The sequence below is a fragment of the Cucumis melo genome, chromosome 7 (assembly GCF_025177605.1).
Source record: "Cucumis melo cultivar AY chromosome 7, USDA_Cmelo_AY_1.0, whole genome shotgun sequence".
Taxonomy (NCBI): Eukaryota; Viridiplantae; Streptophyta; class Magnoliopsida; order Cucurbitales; family Cucurbitaceae; genus Cucumis; species Cucumis melo.
This window is the reverse complement of record NC_066863.1, coordinates 29376736-29396557: the sequence shown is the minus strand read 5'-3', so window position 1 is coordinate 29396557 and position 19822 is coordinate 29376736. Positions and strand designations below refer to the sequence as shown.

The window sequence follows — 19822 nt, the reverse complement described above, 5'->3', positions numbered from 1 at the left end:
AGATTGACTTAAGCCTCAACACGAACTAAATAAATTAAAATATTAGATAAATATATAGATCGAAACTCTTAATTATTAGTATGAGCAATTTGATCGAACGGTTCATCGATCATTGAGAATCCAACTTGGTCAACTCAAATGGTTTATGCTCGAATGTGGGTCTCGGAGTTCGTTGGGCCATCAGATGAAGGTCAACCAACTCAAGTAGATTGAAAGAAAAAAACAGGGAAAAATATTTTTTTTTGTTCATTAAGTTTGAGGTTAATGTCTAACTAATTGACATGTCTTCGTATATCATTAACAACCACTTCAATACATAAACAATCCGGTAAGCATTTTGTTAACTTAAAATTTAGTTAAGAACTGTTTAAAAGTATTTTGCAAGAGTGGGAGACTATAACATATTTGATTTAAAACCGTAAAACATGTCCCGAACACGCATTTATGGAAGACAAGCACAACTAGTTAGGCTTCAAGTTACTTTAGATATTTTAAATATATATTCTTTTGTCAAGTTATTCATCCATTTGAACTTTGAAGTGTTCAAATCTCTCATCTTTTGAAAAAAAGAAAAACTTAATGTATAATCTAAATTTAAGAGTTACATCACTCAAAACTTTAAATTTATAACTGCATCTATTATTACTCATACATCATAAATGAATCCATTTAAAACATTAATGAACGTTTCATTTCATAAATTTAGTATTGCATCATTGAGGAAGAGTTACATAAACACTTTTGTTATACTTTAGTCAAGTGAAAATAACTTTATAAAGGTGAATTTAAATGGGTTTTAAACAAAATCAATTTAAAATAACTGTAAATCAATAACATCGTAAGAGTATAATATTAAATTGATATAACCTTTGTTTGGAATCTTTAATTGGCATGTAATACCTAAAATTAAAGAATTTTAATCATTAGTTTGTTCTTTGATGAGTCGTTAAAAAAAAAAAAAAAGCAAAGGATGAATAATAACATTACGGTAATTTACTTTGATTTCATTCTATTGCTGCAATATGTAGTTTACTACGTTTGAATTTAACCTCATTCTTACAATAAATATTATTGTCACCAACGGCTATTTTTCAATTCCCTTTTCACTTTCGCATGCTTTTTCTTACCCTCACTTATTCTTCGGAACTCCAACGGTCAAATCCAAAACTATCCATTTTAAATTTCTTTTATAAAAAAAAAATCCCAAAAGATCCCTTCATTTACTCCGAAAAAACTAGCCGTTACTAACCGAGAAGCTAAGGAATCATCATCTTCACCAAAACCCCTCTCTCTCTCCCCTTAAATATTTTCGCCGACTTTCCATTTCTGTTCCACATTTGAATCTCTCAAATTTGTCTTCCTCTGCATCTGAAAATTCTTCGCTCAATTCCATTTCCATGGCGCTGCCATCCAACAGGTCGTCTTCTCCGTCCTTACCATCCGGAAGAACAAGCCCTACTTCAAGAAATTCCGAAATCAGTAACCCCATCCGCCGGAGCTTCTCCGGTAACCCGTTTTCAAAGCAATCCATAGTTGCCAATCCCAGAGGCTTAAACCCTATCACTCCGGCGAATAGTCCCTCTGGTTTGTTTCGGTTTCTCCATTGTTACTTTTTTCATAGGGATCTTAGAGTGGTTTAAATCTGTTTGGTTAATGAAAGAATTTGTTTGGGTTTCTAAAAGAATATCTGCTCATTGGTATCTTGCTATGAGTTTGCTATTTCCTTGCTTGGTTTCTTCCTTTATATTTTTGCTTGGTTCATTTTTGTTTGTTTTCCGAGAAAGTTTAGGGTTTTTTCTTCTTTCAAAAAAGAAATCTTCCTTACTTTTTATTCTTAAATTGCTTCCATCTTCAACGTTTGAATCTGCGATCTGTGTTTTTACTTGTTTCTTTTTTAATAAAATTTTTAGATTATCCACGAAGGAACTCAATGAACAGAGAAAATTCATTTACTTCACGGGACATCCCGGAGAAAGAAAATGGTAAAGATCAGAGTCCTAAACCCGTCCGAGTTCGTTCGCCAATAGTCGGAAAATCGTCGAAGCATTTTATGTCTCCTACAATTTCCGCTGCCTCCAAGATTGCAGTCTCTCCAAGGAAGAAGGTTCTGGGTGATCGGAACGAGCCAGCTCGGTCCTCTGTTTCATTTTCCGGAATGAAGAGCTCTTCACTCAACTCGGTGAATCGAAGTTTGGAGGCACCGGAGGCACTTGAATCCGATAGCAACTCTCAAATTCCTCCTGTTTCAAATTCAAAAGTAGCAAAGACAGTGAGATTTGGTGGTTTTGAAGTCATTTCTGATTCATTTGACGATTCGGAATCCACTTACAGATACGATTTGAACCCGGAGATGGTGGTAACAATGGCAGTCGAAACTGGTATGAAGTCTGAAAATGTTCAAGTTTCAAAATCCACCAATGCAGTAGCACCTTCCGAATCATCTAATTCTGAGTTTGAGGTAATCTCTGTCTCGAACAACGATTTAGACTCTCCTCCAGCCAAGAGTAATTTAACTGAAGAAGTGGATTGTGTCAATCTTGATCAAAGTTTTAAAATCAGTCCAGTTTCTTCTCCAACAATAGCACCTCTCGATGCTGATCCATCACTTCCCCCTTATGACCCAAAAACTAATTATCTATCTCCAAGGCCTCAGTTCCTCCATTACAGACCAAACCGAAGAATCAATCGATACGAACCAGATGGCAGACTTGAGGAAAAGCTCCTTTCCTTTGCCAATGTTTCCGAGTCTGAATCTGTGGAGGAAACTGACTCTGAAGATTCATCAAAGGAACTTGACGAAGCTTCTTCCAACGGATCGCAGATGGAAGAAGAAGAAGCGGAAGAGGAGGAGGAGGAGGAGGAGGATGGGATTAATGTTTCTGAACAATGCCCTACAGAAGTTCAAAAGTCATGGAAGGTGTCCTTGTCAAGGATATTCAAAATCAGCTCTTTGCTTTTGATTTTGTTTACTGCTTGTTTTTCTATTTATGTTGTGAATGTTCATGATCCGAGTATCTTCAAGAGGCCAAGCTCATTAACAATGGAAGATGCATCTGAAATTTACGAGCTGGCAAAAACGAATTTCAATGTGTTCGTCCAGAAACTTGAGGTTTGGAATGTGAATTCCATCTCTTTTATTTCTGATATGGTTTTCAATTTCAGAGGAGGGCTGCCATTGATTCATCATGAAAACCAGACCGAGTTCTTCAACATGAATGAGCAGTGTCTTGTATTATCTCATCAAACTGTGTGGGGAGAAGAAAACACGTTGAATGTAATGGAAGCCATGAAGGATAGAGAAACTGACATTTTTGAAGAGCCTATTGAGATAGAAGAACGACAAGAAGAAGGAGAAATTGACATCTTTGAAGAACTTATTAACATAGAAAAGCGACAAGAAGAAGAAGAAATCGGCATTTTTGAAGAACCTGTTGAAAGAGAATCCGAGAAGGAAGAACAAGAACAGGAACAGCAAGTAGACTTGTCGCAAGAGATTGAAGCAATGAAGATGAGAGAAATTGGCATTGAAAATTCTGAAAGAGAATCTCAAAATGAAGAAGAGCTAGGAGAAGTATCATTTCAAGGAAGTGGAGTCAATGCCAATGAAGAAGAGAAGAATGGAGAGGTTTTTGAAGAACCATTAGAAGAAATCAACGAAGAGGCCTTGAAAAATTCAGCTTCTGATGAACTATGTGAAGAAGAAGAATACATCCAAGAGAAATCTGAGGATAATTTCAGATTTTCTTCATCAGATGATTTCAAGTTTCATGATCAAATTAAACAAGAAGCAGCAGCAGCAACAGGGGAAACAGAGGTAGCAAAGAACACAGAATTTCAATACCAATCACCTCCAGTTTCTTCTCCAGCTGAACGTCAACCTGACTTTGAACATGAAATTGGAGGCAGAACCATCGATGTCATCCGAACAGAAACCGGAATCTCTCCGGATTTTACACAAACCAAAGCTATTATAATATCTGCTATACTGCTGGGTTTATCTCTTGTAACTGCAGGACTGATTTATGGAAGAAAATCATGCTCAAAACCACCACCACCATCATCCATTGCTGAAGAGCAAGAGAAGGAGCAGCCTTTGATGAACACGAGTCGAGTGGAAGAAAAAGACGATGAAGAAGATGATATGGGTGGAGAATTTTCTATTTCTGAAACCAGTAGTTTCCAATACAGTAGCATGAGGGAAGGAGAAACAAAAGAAGACAAGAAAATGAATGAAGTTGAGAGCCATAGCCATGGAAGGAGGAAGATGAAGAAGAATTCAAGAAGAGAATCAATGGCTTCTTCTTCTCTAGATGAATATTCATTGTCCACTTCAGCTTCGCCATCTTATGGGAGTTTCACGACCTATGAGAAGATCCCAATCAAGCATGTGAGTATCTCAAATTTGGGTTCTTCAGTAATGTGTTATTTTTGTCTAAAATGGGAATTGTTTAAATTTGTTTTAGAAAATGCACTAACTATTTCAAAGTACAGTTTTATAAAATCCAATTATAAAGATCATTGTTTTGCAAAAGAGTTTTGCTAAACAGTTTAAGCCAAAAATAAAAGTTTTAAAGATGATATTCGGTTGTTTTTAAGTTTTTCCAACCTAGACAATTATTTTTTTATTTTTATCTAATTCTTCCTATTTTTCATCTTTTATATAGGGTGACGAAGAGATTGTGACCCCGGTGAGACGTTCTAGTAGAATTAGAAAGCAACACAACAATAGTTGAATTATCAGAACTGAAATATGCTTATATGTTGAAATTTAGAATATTGTTGTGTAGGCAATTTCAATGCTTTCATTACTATATTAGAGCTAGAGAGCAAAGGCAACCATAGTTGCCATTTTTTCATGTGTTATATAAAAATGTCTTTGTTGTTGGACTTTGAGACTATTTTGTGCATACATTTTAATTTCTTAGTTTTTCATTCTAACAAGAAAACACCCCTACACAAAAAAATTTTAGGTTAAATTGACATACAACAAAATGTATGAGATAATTTTTTGTTGTTTGGATCTTTTTTTATTAGTAATTCATTGACTTTTTAGTTCAAGTAAAAAAATTTAAATTGTGTCAATTGATTCTTTAATCAATTGAGTGCGAGTATTTCCAGTGAAGAGATTAAATTGAGGGTAGATAAGGTAGCATGTAAAATAATGAAGTTTAAAATAATAAATTTTAAAAATTGAAGTGTAAATGGTAAGTGGATAAAACAGTAAAAAAAAACAACAAACAAACAAATTGTGTTTGTGTGGATAAAACAGTAATGAAGTTTGGTTTTGGGGTTGGAAAGTTCAGAAATGGAGAGAGCTCCAGCTGTGTGCTCCAACCAGCTGGGTCCGTATATTTTGGTGGGTATTATGGGCCCGTTTGGTAACGTTCTTGTTTCCTGTTTCTTGTTTCTGTTTCCATTTTTTAAGAAACAAAAGTGTTTGATAACGTTCCTTGTTTCTCGTTCTCAAAAAAAGTAGAAACGTTTCTCATTTTATAAAGAATTATTGGGAACAAAAAAAAGTAGTTTCTTCTGTTCCGTTTCTCAATTGCTTTTATTGGTTTCCTTTTTCTCAATTTATTTCTATTTGTTTCCTTTTCCTTTTTCTCAATTATTTTTTTCCTTTCATTTTTCTCAATTATTTTTATTGGCTTTTTTTCTTTTTCTCAATTATTTTTATTGGTTTCCTTTTCATTTTTCTCAATTATTTTTATTTCTTTTATTTTCCTTTTTCTCAATTATTTTTATTGGTTCATTTTTCTTTTTTTCAATTATTTTTATTGGTTTCCTTTTCCTTTTATCTCCATCGTCTTCTCCAAATAATCATCCTCTTCCTCTTTTACTCATCGTTTTTCTTTGCACACTGTCTTCCTCTTCACCTCTCACCGTCTTTCTCAACAACTCGAATTCTTCCTCTTCGTCGGATCCATAGTTTTTGCCTGATTGTTCCTCTTCGTCGGATCCATAGTTTTCATCTTTCTCTTTGTGCAAATCTGGATTTTCGTTGTGAGTTTTTCTCTAAAGCATCATAGGTTAAGAGTTAAAAGTTAAATTTTGTTTTGTTTCTTTCAATTCTGAATATTGAAGACATAATAATTTACTTTAAAATTAATATTAAATTCTAGATGTCACGAAATAACAATGAGATTGTAGAAATTGATGGATTAAAAAGAGAAATTGCCTGAGTAAGAGATGATATTGCCAATCAAATTTGGTAACATTTGAAGGATAAATATAATTTTATGTTTATGTTATTATTTTTATTCGTGCATTGATACTTCTTCGTATTAAATGAATAAACTTTTGATAGTTTTATTTGATATATTTGATGGATAGACCTATATTTTTGTTTAATGTTTAATTGAAGTAGATGTGAAAAATAAAAAATAAATCTAGAAGAAAATCAATAAACAAGAAACAGTTATCGAACACTTTTTTTGTTTCTGTTTCTTTTTTTTTTCAAGAAACAAAAAATAGAAACAGTTATCAAACGTATTACTGTTTCTTGTTCTAGAAAAAGAAGAAACAGGAAACAGGGAACAAGGAACAAGAAACAAGAAACAGAGAATAGAAACGTTACCAAACGGGCCCTATATCTGCATCTGCCGTCCGTACATCTTTGTCCCATTCTCAACCATCTTTTTTTTCTTTGGATTTATCCAACATTTTAAAGTTTAATTATATATTATCAAACAAAAAAAAAACTATCCTCTCCTTCTCTCTCTCTCTATATATATATATTATATTTTAGCTTATAATTCTACATCTACTAGTGATTTTACATGTAAACAGTGACACTCGATAATTCTTAAAGAAGTATATTAAAAAGAAATAACATATATATAGATATCGGAAAGATTTCCAACTTTATTTTCTATCTTATGTTTATGTTTTAAAAATGAAGTCTACAAACGCTCTTTACATCTTTGAATTTCTTATTTTTTATCCTTATTCTTTATCAATGTTTTCGAAGTTCAAGTTTAAATTTTGAAAATAAAAAAAATAGTTTTTTTTTTTTAAAAAAATTGTCAAATGACACCTAATGGGGTGTTTGGAGTTGATAACCACTTTTTTTTATTACCGTAAATGCTATTTTATACTCACTGTTTAGCTACGGTCAACGTTATTTGAGACCTTTCATTTACTAGGGGTAATTATCGTGTTCATAAAGAGTGACATTTTGTTGATTTGATTTAGATTTCATTTGAAAGACGTTAGAAGTAAATAAATGATAATTCAAGAGAAGTATTTGTGGAAGATTTTCGAAAATTCCAAAAGAATCGGGAGGGAGGGGGGAAGAGAAAAGGGCAAAAGCGGTTTTGGGTAAGACAGAACTGCAGGAAACAGTGGGTGCCACGTGAGGTTTAGAGGTTGAACCTAAACCACAAGCCAACGCCGGGAAAGTTAGTTGACCGGTAAAGTTCATATTAATTTATCACTTTTTAACACCTAAACACACTATGACAAAACTCTTCTTCCCATTCACAAATAATTAGGGTTCTTCTAATCGAATATTCTTCTTCTTCTTTCTTGTTAATTCCATCTTTGTTCACTTCCTTACTCCTTTTTCCAAACTCAGCGGACTATACTATTTGAACCTATCTAAGGCCTCTTCTTGCAGAAGAAGGCCGAAGATATATAGTTGCTGAGCTTTTTATTCTTCTTTCTTCTTTTTCGTTCATGGCGGAGGTCAATGCTATGATGATTCGTGCTCGCTGTAATTTTATGGTGAGAAACCCTGTGTTGGATGTGAAGCGTTTGGGTTTCCGGATGCCGGTTATGGGTCACCGAACAGTTTGGTGTAATCGGAGGAGGATGAAGGGGAGAGTTGGAAATGGAGTGAAGGCCACAATGCAGGTTGATTTGGACGATGAGGAGAGGTTGAGAAGATTGGAGGGTTTAGAGGCAACGTTAGGGCTTGATATTGTAGCGGAGAGGGAACTGAAGGAGAAAGGGTTTTTAGGGATGAGGAAGACGAAGCTTGTATGTACTATTGGTCCAGCGTGTAGTGGGATTGAGGATTTGGAGAAGTTAGCGTTGGAAGGTATGAATATTGCGAGATTGAATATGTGTCACAACTCGAGGGAGTGGCATTGTGATATGATTAAGAAAATCAAGAAGTTAAATGAGGAGAAAGGATTCTGTATTTCGGTTATGATTGATATTGAAGGAAGTCGGATTCATGTGGTTGATCACGGAGCTCCTTCCTCTGTAAAAGTTGAGGTAAATCGTAATTGTCATGTCTCTGTTTTCGTTGTTCCCCTTTACTGTAGTCTAAATTCTCTGGTCATCATTGTTCAGGATGGTTCGATCTGGTTGTTTACTGCTGAGAAGTTCGAAGGTTCTCGTCCATTCACTGTGCAAGCGAGCTATGAAGGTTTCTCTGAAGGTGCGTCTTGAATCGTGTATTCTATTTGTGATTAGAAAAAGATATTTGAATCCGAGAAGCTAACTAGGACTTGATTTTGAAGTTGATGATCTTGTTTTTTTACGAACTTGGGCAGGTATCCGAGTGGGTGATTCAATTGTAATTGATGGGGGAATGGCAACCTTTGAAGTTATTGAAAAGATTGGGAATGATTTAAGCTGCAGGTGCACAGACCCAGGTTTATTTCTTCCCCGGGCGAAATGTAGCTTTTGGAGAGATGGGAGGCTTGTTGTGAGAAATCACGAGTCTCCCACGTTGTCAAGTAAGGTAGGAACGTTTTTCCTGCAATATCAATATTCATACTGAGAAATTAATTTGTGATAAATATAACTAGAAGTGCTCACTTTTAAGTTAAACTTTCAAGTATGATGTATTCAAAGATCAAGAACCTAAGATGTTGCACTATTCGTTTTGGGCATTACTATGGAGGAAATCTTATGTCCATTATTTTTTAAGTTTTCTTTCTGTGGGATTACAAGTTGGGTCCACTATCTTGTGGAGTCGTGAACAGGTTCATCGTTTGAAATTTTTTCTTACTCTGGGTTGTCAACATGGCAATGTTTTTACTTGATTCAATATGGGAACAACAGTTTAAGGTTCATTATTGAAGAGTTGGCTTCTTCTTGTCGTGGTTGTAAACACTACGAGTTTTCGCTCCCGAATGATATTGTGGATGAATTTTAAGGTTCAATTTCAATTTTTTTCTTGTTTCGGTGTCAGCATCAAGAGGTTTTGTTCCTGGACATTTTCATCTCTGTCGTGAAGAAAACTTATCTATTTTTCTGCACGTAAAACTAATTTTCTTGACAATTGTTTCTCCTTTGACGAGGTTGACTTTCTCATGTTAATGCAGAGTAAAAGGTCTTGGTATTATGTAATTAAATTTATCTAATCTATCAACTTATATGTTTTTAGGTTGATCGATGTATTGGATCTTTCTGATTAATGTCGTTTCTTCTAATTAATATTAATTTTCATGTGTGAACTTTTTACAAATTTATAATTCACGAGTAAGGGAGTATTAAACTATTGAAATAATTTCAGGTTGATATGGAATTCTATAAATCAAGTCTTTTTGGATGATGCGGTTCTCTGCATTTAAACCCTGTTTTTTCCATGGTGTTTTACGTTATTCGGTTTTCCGTTTTACAGGATTGGTCGGACATTGAATTTGGAATTTCAGAGGGCGTGGACTTCATTGCCCTTTCTTTTGTGAACAGTGCAGATCCTGTCAGGCATCTAAAAAACTACCTTTTAACAAAATCAGCAAAGTAAGCATCAATTCAAGAAGCCAACATAACCATGAGTTAGGTTGAAATATCACTATCACTACTATGCATGAACTATTGATTCCTTCTCCTTTTTTAATCGAATTTTCAACAGCATTTCATAAGATGGATTCCCATAGGCCGACACTATTGAGGCATTATTTTCCGCAAATTTTGATTACTGAAACAGATTGGGTAATTTTAAAACTTCGTTCAAGTGATGAAGGGTACATTCTCTTTTCCATGCACAGATCCATAAGGGTATTGGCTAAGATTGAAAGCTTGGAGGCCCTTCAAAATCTGGAAGAAATTATAGAGGCATCTGATGGAATCATGGTGGCTCGAGGGGACCTTGGGGTCGAAATTCCGCTCGAGCAGATACCGGCAGTGCAAGAGGAAATAACCAGAGTCTGTAGGGAACTGAACAAACCAGTGATCATAGCTTCTCAACTTCTTGAGTCCATGGTTGAATATCCTACCCCAACACGTGCTGAGGTACAAGTGACATGTGCTTTTGATTATTTCCAGTTTTGGACTTGTTTGAAATGGCTATCTAAGTATTTAAAAAAGTGTCTTTTCAAGGCTCTTCTTGTGCTCTCCAGAAGGCTGATATTTCATACTGTTCGTGTTCAATAGGTTGCAGATGTTTCTGAAGCTGTCCGACAATATGCTGATGCATTGATGCTATCTGGGGAGTCTGCCATAGGATCATATGGACAGAAAGCACTTTCGGTTCTACAGATGGCCAGCAGCCGAATGGAATTATGGAGTCGTGAAGAAAATACGAAAAATTTCCTTCCCCAGCATCAACTTGGAGTATCATTGCATGATCGCATCGCAGAAGAAATTTGCAATTCTGCAGCTGAATTGGGTAAAACTCGCTTTCTCCACTTTCTTTTTAAACAAAGTCCATCGTGGGATCGCCAAAATAACGTCATAATTCCCTTTTGGCTATGTCTCATGTCTATCTGCTACCTTCTTTGTTACGTAATCACGCAAAAGAAAATCGTATGAAATATATTGGCTTGCCATTTTAGTCCATTCTTCTGCGCTTAGTTTCAATGTGGTATTTCTGGTTTAGAAGTATATATCATCAAAATCCTTCAAAAACATATCGGCTGGATGTTTTCACTCATTTCTGTTCTGAGTCACTGTCACACTGTTCTAGGTAAAAATTTTAAAGATCGTTTACTTATAAAGTAATTTTAAGAACCTTTATAAAAGGAAGAGTAGAGTAATATCGTAACTTTCACAAGTACAGAGCTAGTTTTGAAACAAATGGTCAGTTAGAGGATATTTTCTTATGTTAACCTTAAAAGTTGTTAACAATTGGTGACAACAGAGAAGTTTTGTGAGAAAAAGCAGGTTGTGTCATGGTGTGGTAGAACTAGAACCGAGTGTTTGATTCTTAGGTTTGAAGAAGTAAATCAATTACCTTCAAAACAAGAGCTTCTGTTTGTTTGAATGTTGCTAATTGCATTTGGCCCACGTTTCCACTAAAATAAAAACCTCCATATTCTTTGTGGCAGCTAACAGACTTTCAGTAGACGCCATATTTGTGCTCACAAATCAAGGGCATATGGCATCTCTCCTTTCCCGAAACCGCCCAGGGCCGCCAATATTTGCATTAACGGACGATGATAGCACAAGAATGGCTTTGAATCTACAATGGGGAGTGTTCCCTTTGCGAATTGACCTCTCAGAAGATATTGAAGCAAACATCTCGAGAGGGATCGAGGTTGTGAAATCAAAGGGATTGGTGAAACAGGGGGACTCTGTGCTTGTGGTCTCAGAGATCTCTCCAGCTCGAGCTGTATCAATGGCGTCCCAATCAATTCAGCTGAAAACCATAGTGTAGACCAAAGAGAAATCAGGTCAAGCTTTGTAAGTGAAACTTTACGATTGCATGTATCATATGTGGTGGATATTACACATGAATGTTGCATCTTATCATTTGTGGCCCTCTGTTTGTAACACTATTGAAGCTTGGATAGGTTGTTTATTGTTTTGTACGAGCTAATATTTGGAAAATTCAATAACTCTACTCAAATTTGAATTTAGTTTTATGGTTTGTTTTTATTTGTTTATATATTTATTTAAACTAAAAATATTCTCTTTTTTTACGTATCATGATTTACATTTTTGTTTAAGTATTAAAATTTGAATTCCAAATAAAAACCAATATTTGTTTTCAAAAGCTGACTTAGTTTTTTAGAACATAAGTAAAAAGTAGATAAGTTTCGAGATAGAAATGAGTATTTAAATGTTTGCTCTTCAAAAATAAAAAACAAAATAGTTACCAAATAAGATTTAAATTTTAAGATAACAATTAAAACTATAAACAATAAATTATTAATATTATTAATTTAAATCATAAATTTTTGTAAGTTTATAGAGAAAAAAGTGGAAGCCATAAAAAGTTTATGAGTAGGATTTAAGTTACCTCATATGATGTTATAACGATGTTTCCTAGATGTCTCTGAGTTTATGTTTGACCAGAGTCGACCTTGACCTTGGTTGAGGCCGAGCTTCTTTCTTGGGTTATATCTTTGAGCTTAAATGTTACTTTAGGTCGAATGTCTGCATAAAACTGTCCTTTTGGCAAAGGGTTAGCAAGGCCACTGATTGGCTAGCCCTTTCCTAAGCTCATTTCCACCTTTAGTTGTCATTTTCGACCCATATCATATTTCTTTTGATGTGTCTTTTCTAAACGTCAATTATTATCTTTTGTCTTAAGTCATCCATAATAATTAGAATATAATCTTTTTAAGAGCACAATTAACAACAACGATTTTAAAAGCTATTTCAATCACAAACAAAAGCTGTATTTATTTACCTATGAAAGTTTAAGGGGTTTAATTGATAAAAATATAATTTTCATTCCATGTTTATGAAAAATTGAATTGTGCTATACAATTCCAAGATTTATGGTGTAAATTGATCTTGGTCTTAACCTTTCCATAAAATAACTTTAAAGAAAATCAAGAAAGATACATTCATTTACTAATTCCTAACCCAAATACTTGAAGCTATGAGTAGACTACGTTGGTTATAAGGACCACAACAATTTTCTTTTATCGAACAAAACAACTCAAACTCGTATTTGTGATGTTACATACGACATATCACATGTACATATACATATACATACCATACATATGCACATATTTGTAATTTGTTTCTGAAATAGATAGAAGTTAGATAGATGAATAATCCAAACATCCTCTTCAATGAAATGCCCCTTGTGGAACTTTCTACACCATTTGTATTCAATCATTGTTATGCCCACACAACACACACTCACACACACATATATATCATCTCTCTCCTTCTCTTGTTCTCCTTTTTTGTTCTTCAAAATAAATAATTAATTAATTAAAAAAATCCAAAGCCACAAGCAAAATCCATTTTTGGGGCCCAACACGTGCGCAATTTAGTATTTGAACCTCCTACCTTGGCTACAATGCGCACCCACGGATGCGTATACGCTTTAATCGTCGCCTCCTGTCTTGGCCTCCGCTTGCGTTTCATTTTTGTTTTTGCGTCTCATTGTGGAAAAATTAAGATGAAACTATTTCTCCCATTGAATTCCGCTATCTAATTAATCTATGGCTTCTCTTCAAATTCTCAAATCAACTCTCTCTCTTCCTTCCATCTCTCACCCGAATTTTGGCTCTCAATCAACCCGCTTCTTCTCTGACTTTGATTCCCTACTCCTTCATGGACGTCGGAGGAGTTTGCGTGTTGCCTGCGTTTGTAGAAGGTTCAGTTTCCGCTGCGCTGCTAAAGATGCTGATAAGGAAAGCAATGGCAAGTTTTAACTGCTTCGTTTCTACCGGTTTTCTCTTTTCATTGCATTTGCTTTGCTTTGCTTGTATTTTCTTTGTTGATTGAATGTTCGTTGTCGTTGTTTTCTCTTGCTAAACTACGAAGTTGCATGATGTAGTTTGTTGTTCACATGCTCCGTCGCTTCTGAATTATCTCATTCAGTTGAAAGTAGCTCAATCATGTAGCATAATCGTGCGAGTATCCATCAAGCTATTTGAGTGAGGAATGGAAGATACTTGAGGCTATGAATAAAGGTTGCTTCGTTGGCACTCCAATTCTCTTTAGAGCTTTATTCTTGAATCAATATAGGCACGATTGGATAGATGGATTAAACCGGAATCTGAAAGTTTAAACTAAGAATTTTTTTTACTTTCAACAATTTTTTAAAAAACTTAAGAGAGGGCGAATCTAAGAGTTTTGTTAATCAGGCAGAGGAAGCTTGGTAGACGGATGAAATTTTCATTTCGATCAATGTCTGTATTAAGCATCACTTGAATCTATAATCCGAAGTTTTCCTTGATTCAATTTTTATAGTCAAAGCTTTTAGGAAGCGTTCAAGTATGTGCCAAGCCGACAAGAGTAGTACCCGTACTTGTGTTAGGAGTGGAAGTTGGCGTGCTTGTTTAGATTGCTTGAACAGTTTTCGCATAGGTTTGTTTTTTTTTTAAGAAGTATTTCCATTCGGACATTTGAGTTTTCTTCAGCTTGTGTAACAGCGGCATGGTTTGCTTGGTCCTCCTGTGTGGAGGCTCATGAGGCCTTCAAGCTTATTCCCCATGAATTTACCTATCCAGTCTCCCTTCGGTTGTATACAATCTTCCTACCATGTCCACATCTGGCCTTTCACTATCTTGGTCCATTGTAGAAGAATGTAAATCTTAGAGCAGACCTTTTTGCGTTCACCTGTAGATGTTCCAAGAAAGTTTGTAACTGCCTCGGTAGTGATGTCTCGAATGGTAAATCTTGGTGATAGGAGTTTTCACATTCCTCGTTAGGAACCTCTAGATTCTCTTTTATTGGTTATTTTCTTATACTTTCTTACGTAAGTCATACGTTCCCATTCATGTATTTCATATAAATCAAGTCTTACATGCTGCAAGTAGCACACAAGAAAACTGTAATGTCTAGCTAGGGATCGGTTAAAACAAAAACCAACTTCTCAATGACATAATGAAAGGATAAAACATTTAGGAGATACAAACTCTCACAATGAGAGGAAAAAGAAAAAAGAAAGATAACGATCTGCAAATACAACCAAAAAGGGTAAACTTTCGAAACAACTTTGACCTACTAGCCTTTTTCAACTGTTGAGAAAACAAAAGAAACTACAAAACTACTGAAGAAATCCCGAAAACAACCACCAACCAACAAAAGACTAACAAAGAGCAAACTGAAAACTCTTTAAACGATTTACATACTAAAAGTCCAATGAAAGAAGCGTTTGATGAACCAATACCAAGAATCTTAAAAAGAAATCTTCTCCTAATGCTCTAAAAAATTCCAGCAGGAGAATGAAACAAAGCTCAACAAGTAATATTAAACCGCCATGGGGAAAACTTCAGAAACAGTGAACAAGAAACCATATTCCCTTTATAAAGCAAATCAAAAGAAAGTACACTCACGATATCTAGTATTCGAAGCGAAAAATTCAACTCTTATTGACAAACAAGTTGCCTATGCTCCTTGGAAATTTACAAGAGGGGAAAGAGGGTAAATTTCTTTGAGTTGTAAACTACTAGCTTCAATTAAATGTGAAAACCTTTTAGGAACTAAGGAAGGAAATATAACTGGCGACAAAGGTTGAGAAGCCCTTATCAAATTATCTTGGACATCTGCCTTAAATAACGTCTCAAAAGCATCAGCTAATGAATCCTCAAGCTAAGCATCTTTAAACACTCTTTGTGCTTTCCAAGGTTGAACAAAGTAAGGAAAAGCAACTTAAATCATTCTCCATATCAAGAAACTAGGTTATGGAGAATGATTTTAATTTTGAAGGACTCTTTTGTGTTTTCCAAGGTTAGAAAAGGTTGCTTTCTCTACACCTATGACTCTGCAGATGCCTGGTATGATAGAAATCTTCTGTCAATCTTATTTGTCATCAAGTTGACCAACCATACCATGACTGTAATATTTGCTGCTTCCCATCCTTCATATGCAGTCTAACCATTTAATTAGTTTTCTCATTTAGTTTGTGAGTATTGATGGATATGCAGCACCTTCAGATACCATCAGAATCATGTGTGTGTGTATAGTTCAATGTTTCTTTTATATCCGGGAGTGGAAGCTGCGCTCATAAACTGGGACACCTGTACCTGCCCCAAAGAGTGGAGTTGAATGTAGTGAATGATGTATTTTGCATGAGATCAATTACGTCTATAAAGTTTCTTTGAATTACTTTCTGCAGGAGAAGAACCTCCAGAATCATTATTCATGAAGGAATTGAAGAAGAGAGGCATAACTCCCACTTCCTTGCTTGAGGATACTAACAACAGTGACTTTGGACTTGGTGGCGAGATGACTGGAGAAAACAGAGATTTCTCCCGTAGAAGTGCTGTTTCAACTGAAGTTAACAAGAGTCTATCCAATCAAAGGGAGCGTTCCATGCAATTGAACAGTGAAGGCCTTGAGGTCAACTTCCTTATGATATTATTGAGAATCTAGTAAATATGCTATTTAAATTTCCAAGTTCATTTATTCTGATCTATTTCATTTATTACTGTCACCTTGTTTGACGTGTTCTGACCAAAATAACCAGAATTTGGTGAGTAGTTAATGAAAATATTATTACTATTCCACCATGAATATTGAAAGACTGGCTGGACATGCAAAATCAAAATCACAAATAATGGGTCTATTAAAAAATATCAAATGTTGGCTCCAAAGGTTGAGAACCATCCAAAACAAACGGACGGCCAAAAACTCTCAACCACAAACTCCCCTCCGTCCATAAAGATCAATTATTAAGACTTGCTTTCTATTGGAAAACACGACCAAACACGAAGGCAAAGATAATCAAAGAAGAAAGTGCCAGACTTTTTCTTCCCAAAAAAAAAAAAAAACTAACAGCTTTCTAACTTAACTATAACTTTGTCAAGCCAAAGCCTCATAATTGGAACCAATAATTCTGTTAACTCTTAGCAAGCAAGAGTCGGTTATGGAGTATCCAATGTCCATTCAGTAGAAAACACCAATAAATCTGAGAGTTGCACTTTCTTTATAGGAAAATCTGATTGGAGGTTTAACGTAGAAGTCTGCAGTATTGAGGTCTCCTACATAAACCGGAACTGTATTTTATTTGCCAAACGGAAACCAATGAAAGCTAGGAAGTTCATTTCCAAATGTGTGCCGGAACGAACGCAATAAACTTCATTGCACATTTCTGTTTCATGAGCGATCCATTAATTGGTTCTTAGTATTATATCGATGGTAGCGCCATAACCTCACCTAGTTAAGAATCATGGTTGGTTACAGGTTTAAAGAGATATCAGTCTTTATCTCTATTAAATCATCTGTCAAGTTAAAAGCTTAGTCTATGGTTACGGGAAATTTAGGTATATAAATGCTCTAAAACCCTCTCTCATTTATATGTTTTAAAAGGTATGAAATGCCCAACATGTGGAAATTTCAATATTAATTAAGAAAAATAAACATTACAAAGGTCGAAAGATAGGACTTCTTTTTCTGATACGATAACAGACTATCAAGCAAACTAAAACTTAAAAAGAATTAATGCCCTAACAGTCCCACGGATTATCTTTAGTTATTTTTCATTTCTATCATTACATCTTATGTTTTGTAGTTTGAATTAATTATATTTGGTTTTCAGGGGTTGATCCCTCGTGCTAAACTTTTGCTAACAATTGGAGGAACGTTCTTCTTAGGATTCTGGCCGTTGATCATCATAACTGTTTCGTTCTTTTTTGGTTTATATTTTGTAAGTTTCCTTTCACTTACTACTACAGAGGAGCTGGACTTGCAATATCCTAAAGGGAAACTAACAATTATTCTCTAAAATTTGATGCAGTTTTTCGGATCCTCTTTTATTCACGATGGCAAAACGCCGATATCTCCTCCACCGTATGTTGACCCATATGCTCTTTTAGAGGACGAGAGAATTTCACAAATAGCTCCTCCTGTAAATTGACTGCTGCACAATCCTAATTGGTTGGTTTTCTGCTACTCTGTTTTCCTTTCCCAATATTTATTTCTATGATATGTAAATGATTATTAGCTAGAATTTTGTGGTCTTGTGCCCTATTTTATTTCTTAAAGTCTTTAGTTTTTTTTTTTTCTTTGACTATATGTGGGGGTGGGGTATCGAATATCTGATCTCAAAGTTGATAGTTGAAGCTGTAAAACCTTCGATCATTCACATGTATGAGAAGGGGTAAAAGAGGGAAAAGCTGTTGAAGAAAGGATGTAGGGATGTGGCAAATTTGATTACAAGCCATGGGGACCTTCGGCAGGGGTTTATGCACGACTTGGGGGATGTTCTGTGGAGGTGTGGAGAATTTGGAGGTTGAGAAAGCGTTTGGGAGGGAGGCACTCTAGAATCAGTCCTTATTGTCTTGTTTTGTAATTGCTCTGTTTTTCTTGTTTTAGAGATATGGTAATAAATATTATTGTCCTTTGGGTTGTTTTTTTTTATTATTGAATATGAAAGATCAAGTAGATATCCAACTCCCTCTATTTTGGTCCATGTTGGATATTTTGGTGTGTGCAGGGTGGGATTAAGGATACCTAACGAATTGGGGTATCAAAGTCATATCTTCCAGTTTTCATTTTTGGAAGAATGAGAAAAAAAAAAGGCGTTGAAGAAATTGACGAGACGGAAGCTAGTTGGAATGAATCCCATGAGGAGATAAAAGGGGATGGAAGGAAATGGTGTTTGGATGTGCCATAACTTCAATCGGACACGCCTCCATCTCCCAAAAGATTTCCCAAGTTCCAAATTCTCTAGACCTCCATAGAACATCCAAAAACACTACCACATAAACCTCCACCAAAAATTGTCGCTACTACGACGTGTAACCGAAATTGCCATATGTACCTGCAGCCCTTCTTCAACCGCTTTCTCCTTTTTACCCTTCTCTCATATGAGTGCCAATGATTGGCTAAAGGTCTTACACTAGACCTACAACAAAAATTAACTCTTAGGCCTTGTTTTGAGCTTAGAGAAGAGTGGAGTGGAGTTTACTGAAATAATCCACCTATTTTTTGGGACTAAATTTAGTTCTAGTTGAGGATTGTGATTAGGATTTTAGGATTTAAGATACCCACCTATCCTTACTATTCTTCAACCCTTAAGAAGTGTATTTGTTTTAAGGTTGAGTAGTTTGTCGATCAACTTTTGAAAATCATCACCGCCAACCAACCTCCAGTTGCCATTAATCAACCTTGAAAAAATTTAATAAAAACATTTTTAGTATATCTTGTATATATTTTTAAAAAAAGTTTTTAAACAGTTTTTGTTTTTATTTTAAGATCTATTCAAATTAGTTAAAGTGATAAATATATACGATGAATAACAAGAATTCATAAATAATAAAGTCACAAATCAATTTCTATAAAAAAAAAAAAAAAAAGAAAAAGAAAAAAGAAAAAACATTTGTGCTCACAGTCAAATATTAAAAATAAATAAATAAATAAATAAAGTTTAATAAGTGATGAAATATAGAAGTGTCTATGAGCTTAGAATTACTAAAAACAAAAACGGTTTTCCATAATGGCCTAGAAAATTGAATGACTACGATTTTTGTGTTGGCTTTGCGCGCTTTCGCATTTTGCAAGAATGAGAGAGTAAAGAATAATATTTTTCTCGAAAGAGAAATAATAGATAAAAGAAGACTTCTTGACTTCGAAGTTAAGTTGTAGATATTTTTAGACCAATTTTTGAATTGAAGAAACCCACAGTTTATGGTTTTCTTTTTTCTTAGGGCATGCGCGCCTTTGCAGGCCCAGGCCATCCTTTTTATGGAATCCTTCTAGAAATAAAAATTAAATTGGACAATTAACACATTTACGAATAATAATGTATTTCTTTACGGTAAAAATAGATTAACCCGGTTTTAAACCCTTTGTTTTTTGAAGGATTTTTTATTTTTATTGGCTGAAACATTAGAATATTGATCGACATTTTCAACGAAACCAAAATTATTTATTAGAGTTTGAAATAGTTATTTTGCAGACCAATATTATATTTATTTTCCTTCCTTTGGAACTACTTGGATTTGGCACCACAATTCTTCAAAATTATGCATACAATAAGAGAGAACCTACACTAAGCAACACAAAAATATAT

At 34.8% G+C, this 19822-nt stretch overlaps 3 protein-coding genes and 1 long non-coding RNA gene across 7 annotated transcripts; 3 read left to right on the top strand and 1 right to left on the bottom strand.

Moving 5' to 3' along the window:
* The first annotated feature begins 1248 nt into the window (after positions 1-1248).
* On the top strand, positions 1249-4994 carry LOC103494834 (uncharacterized). The gene is made up of 3 exons (XM_008456203.3): positions 1249-1584; positions 1911-4387; positions 4665-4994. Exons 1-3 carry the CDS (start codon positions 1398-1400, stop codon positions 4731-4733), a joined length of 2733 nt encoding a protein of 910 aa, XP_008454425.2. The 5' UTR covers positions 1249-1397; the 3' UTR covers positions 4734-4994.
* A 2349-nt stretch (positions 4995-7343) lies between these two features.
* Positions 7344-11759, top strand: LOC103494833 (plastidial pyruvate kinase 1, chloroplastic-like). Its single transcript, XM_008456202.3, has 7 exons — positions 7344-8220; positions 8299-8386; positions 8502-8692; positions 9578-9696; positions 9945-10188; positions 10330-10564; positions 11223-11759. Exons 1-7 carry the CDS (start codon positions 7678-7680, stop codon positions 11549-11551), a joined length of 1749 nt encoding a protein of 582 aa, XP_008454424.2. The 5' UTR covers positions 7344-7677; the 3' UTR covers positions 11552-11759.
* Positions 9855-11242, bottom strand: LOC127150204 (uncharacterized). Its single transcript, XR_007822326.1, has 2 exons — positions 11129-11242; positions 9855-10852 (listed from the first exon to the last, which is right to left on the bottom strand). It is a non-coding gene; the product is annotated as an uncharacterized LOC127150204 (long non-coding RNA).
* Positions 11760-13171: 1412 nt separating the features above from the next.
* On the top strand, positions 13172-18749 carry LOC103494832 (uncharacterized). Of its 4 annotated transcripts, none has more exons than XM_008456201.3 (5): positions 13172-13503; positions 15926-16149; positions 17348-17455; positions 17546-17685; positions 17859-18201. In XM_008456201.3, the coding sequence occupies exons 1-4, from the start codon at positions 13302-13304 to the stop codon at positions 17663-17665; spliced, it is 654 nt and encodes a 217-aa protein (XP_008454423.1). In that variant the 5' UTR covers positions 13172-13301; the 3' UTR covers positions 17666-17685; positions 17859-18201. The 4 variants fall into 4 exon arrangements, with proteins under 4 accessions (XP_008454423.1, XP_008454422.1, XP_050943442.1 ...); XM_051087485.1 differs by lacking the exon at positions 17859-18201 and adding an exon at positions 18245-18749 and having other exon boundaries at positions 13208-13503; XM_051087484.1 differs by having other exon boundaries at positions 13208-13503; positions 17801-18201.
* The last annotated feature ends 1073 nt before the right edge of the window (positions 18750-19822 follow it).

Bases quoted from the DNA above. Each gene is read 5' to 3' on its own strand.
- LOC103494833 (XM_008456202.3), top strand. From the start codon at position 7,678: ATGGCGGAGGTCAATGCTATGATGATTCGTGCTCGCTGTAATTTTATG. The intron at 8,693-9,577 runs GTAGGAACGTTT...TCCGTTTTACAG, and splicing joins CTCCCACGTTGTCAAGTAAG to GATTGGTCGGACATTGAATT. The intron at 9,697-9,944 runs GTAAGCATCAAT...TTCCATGCACAG, and splicing joins CTTTTAACAAAATCAGCAAA to ATCCATAAGGGTATTGGCTA.
- LOC103494832 (XM_051087485.1), top strand. From the start codon at position 13,302: ATGGCTTCTCTTCAAATTCTCAAATCAACTCTCTCTCTTCCTTCCATC. The intron at 13,504-15,925 runs GCAAGTTTTAAC...TACTTTCTGCAG, and splicing joins TGCTGATAAGGAAAGCAATG to GAGAAGAACCTCCAGAATCA. The intron at 16,150-17,347 runs GTCAACTTCCTT...TTTGGTTTTCAG, and splicing joins TGAACAGTGAAGGCCTTGAG to GGGTTGATCCCTCGTGCTAA.
- LOC103494834 (XM_008456203.3), top strand. From the start codon at position 1,398: ATGGCGCTGCCATCCAACAGGTCGTCTTCTCCGTCCTTACCATCCGGA. The intron at 1,585-1,910 runs GTTTGTTTCGGT...TAAAATTTTTAG, and splicing joins TCCGGCGAATAGTCCCTCTG to ATTATCCACGAAGGAACTCA. The intron at 4,388-4,664 runs GTGAGTATCTCA...TCTTTTATATAG, and splicing joins AGAAGATCCCAATCAAGCAT to GGTGACGAAGAGATTGTGAC.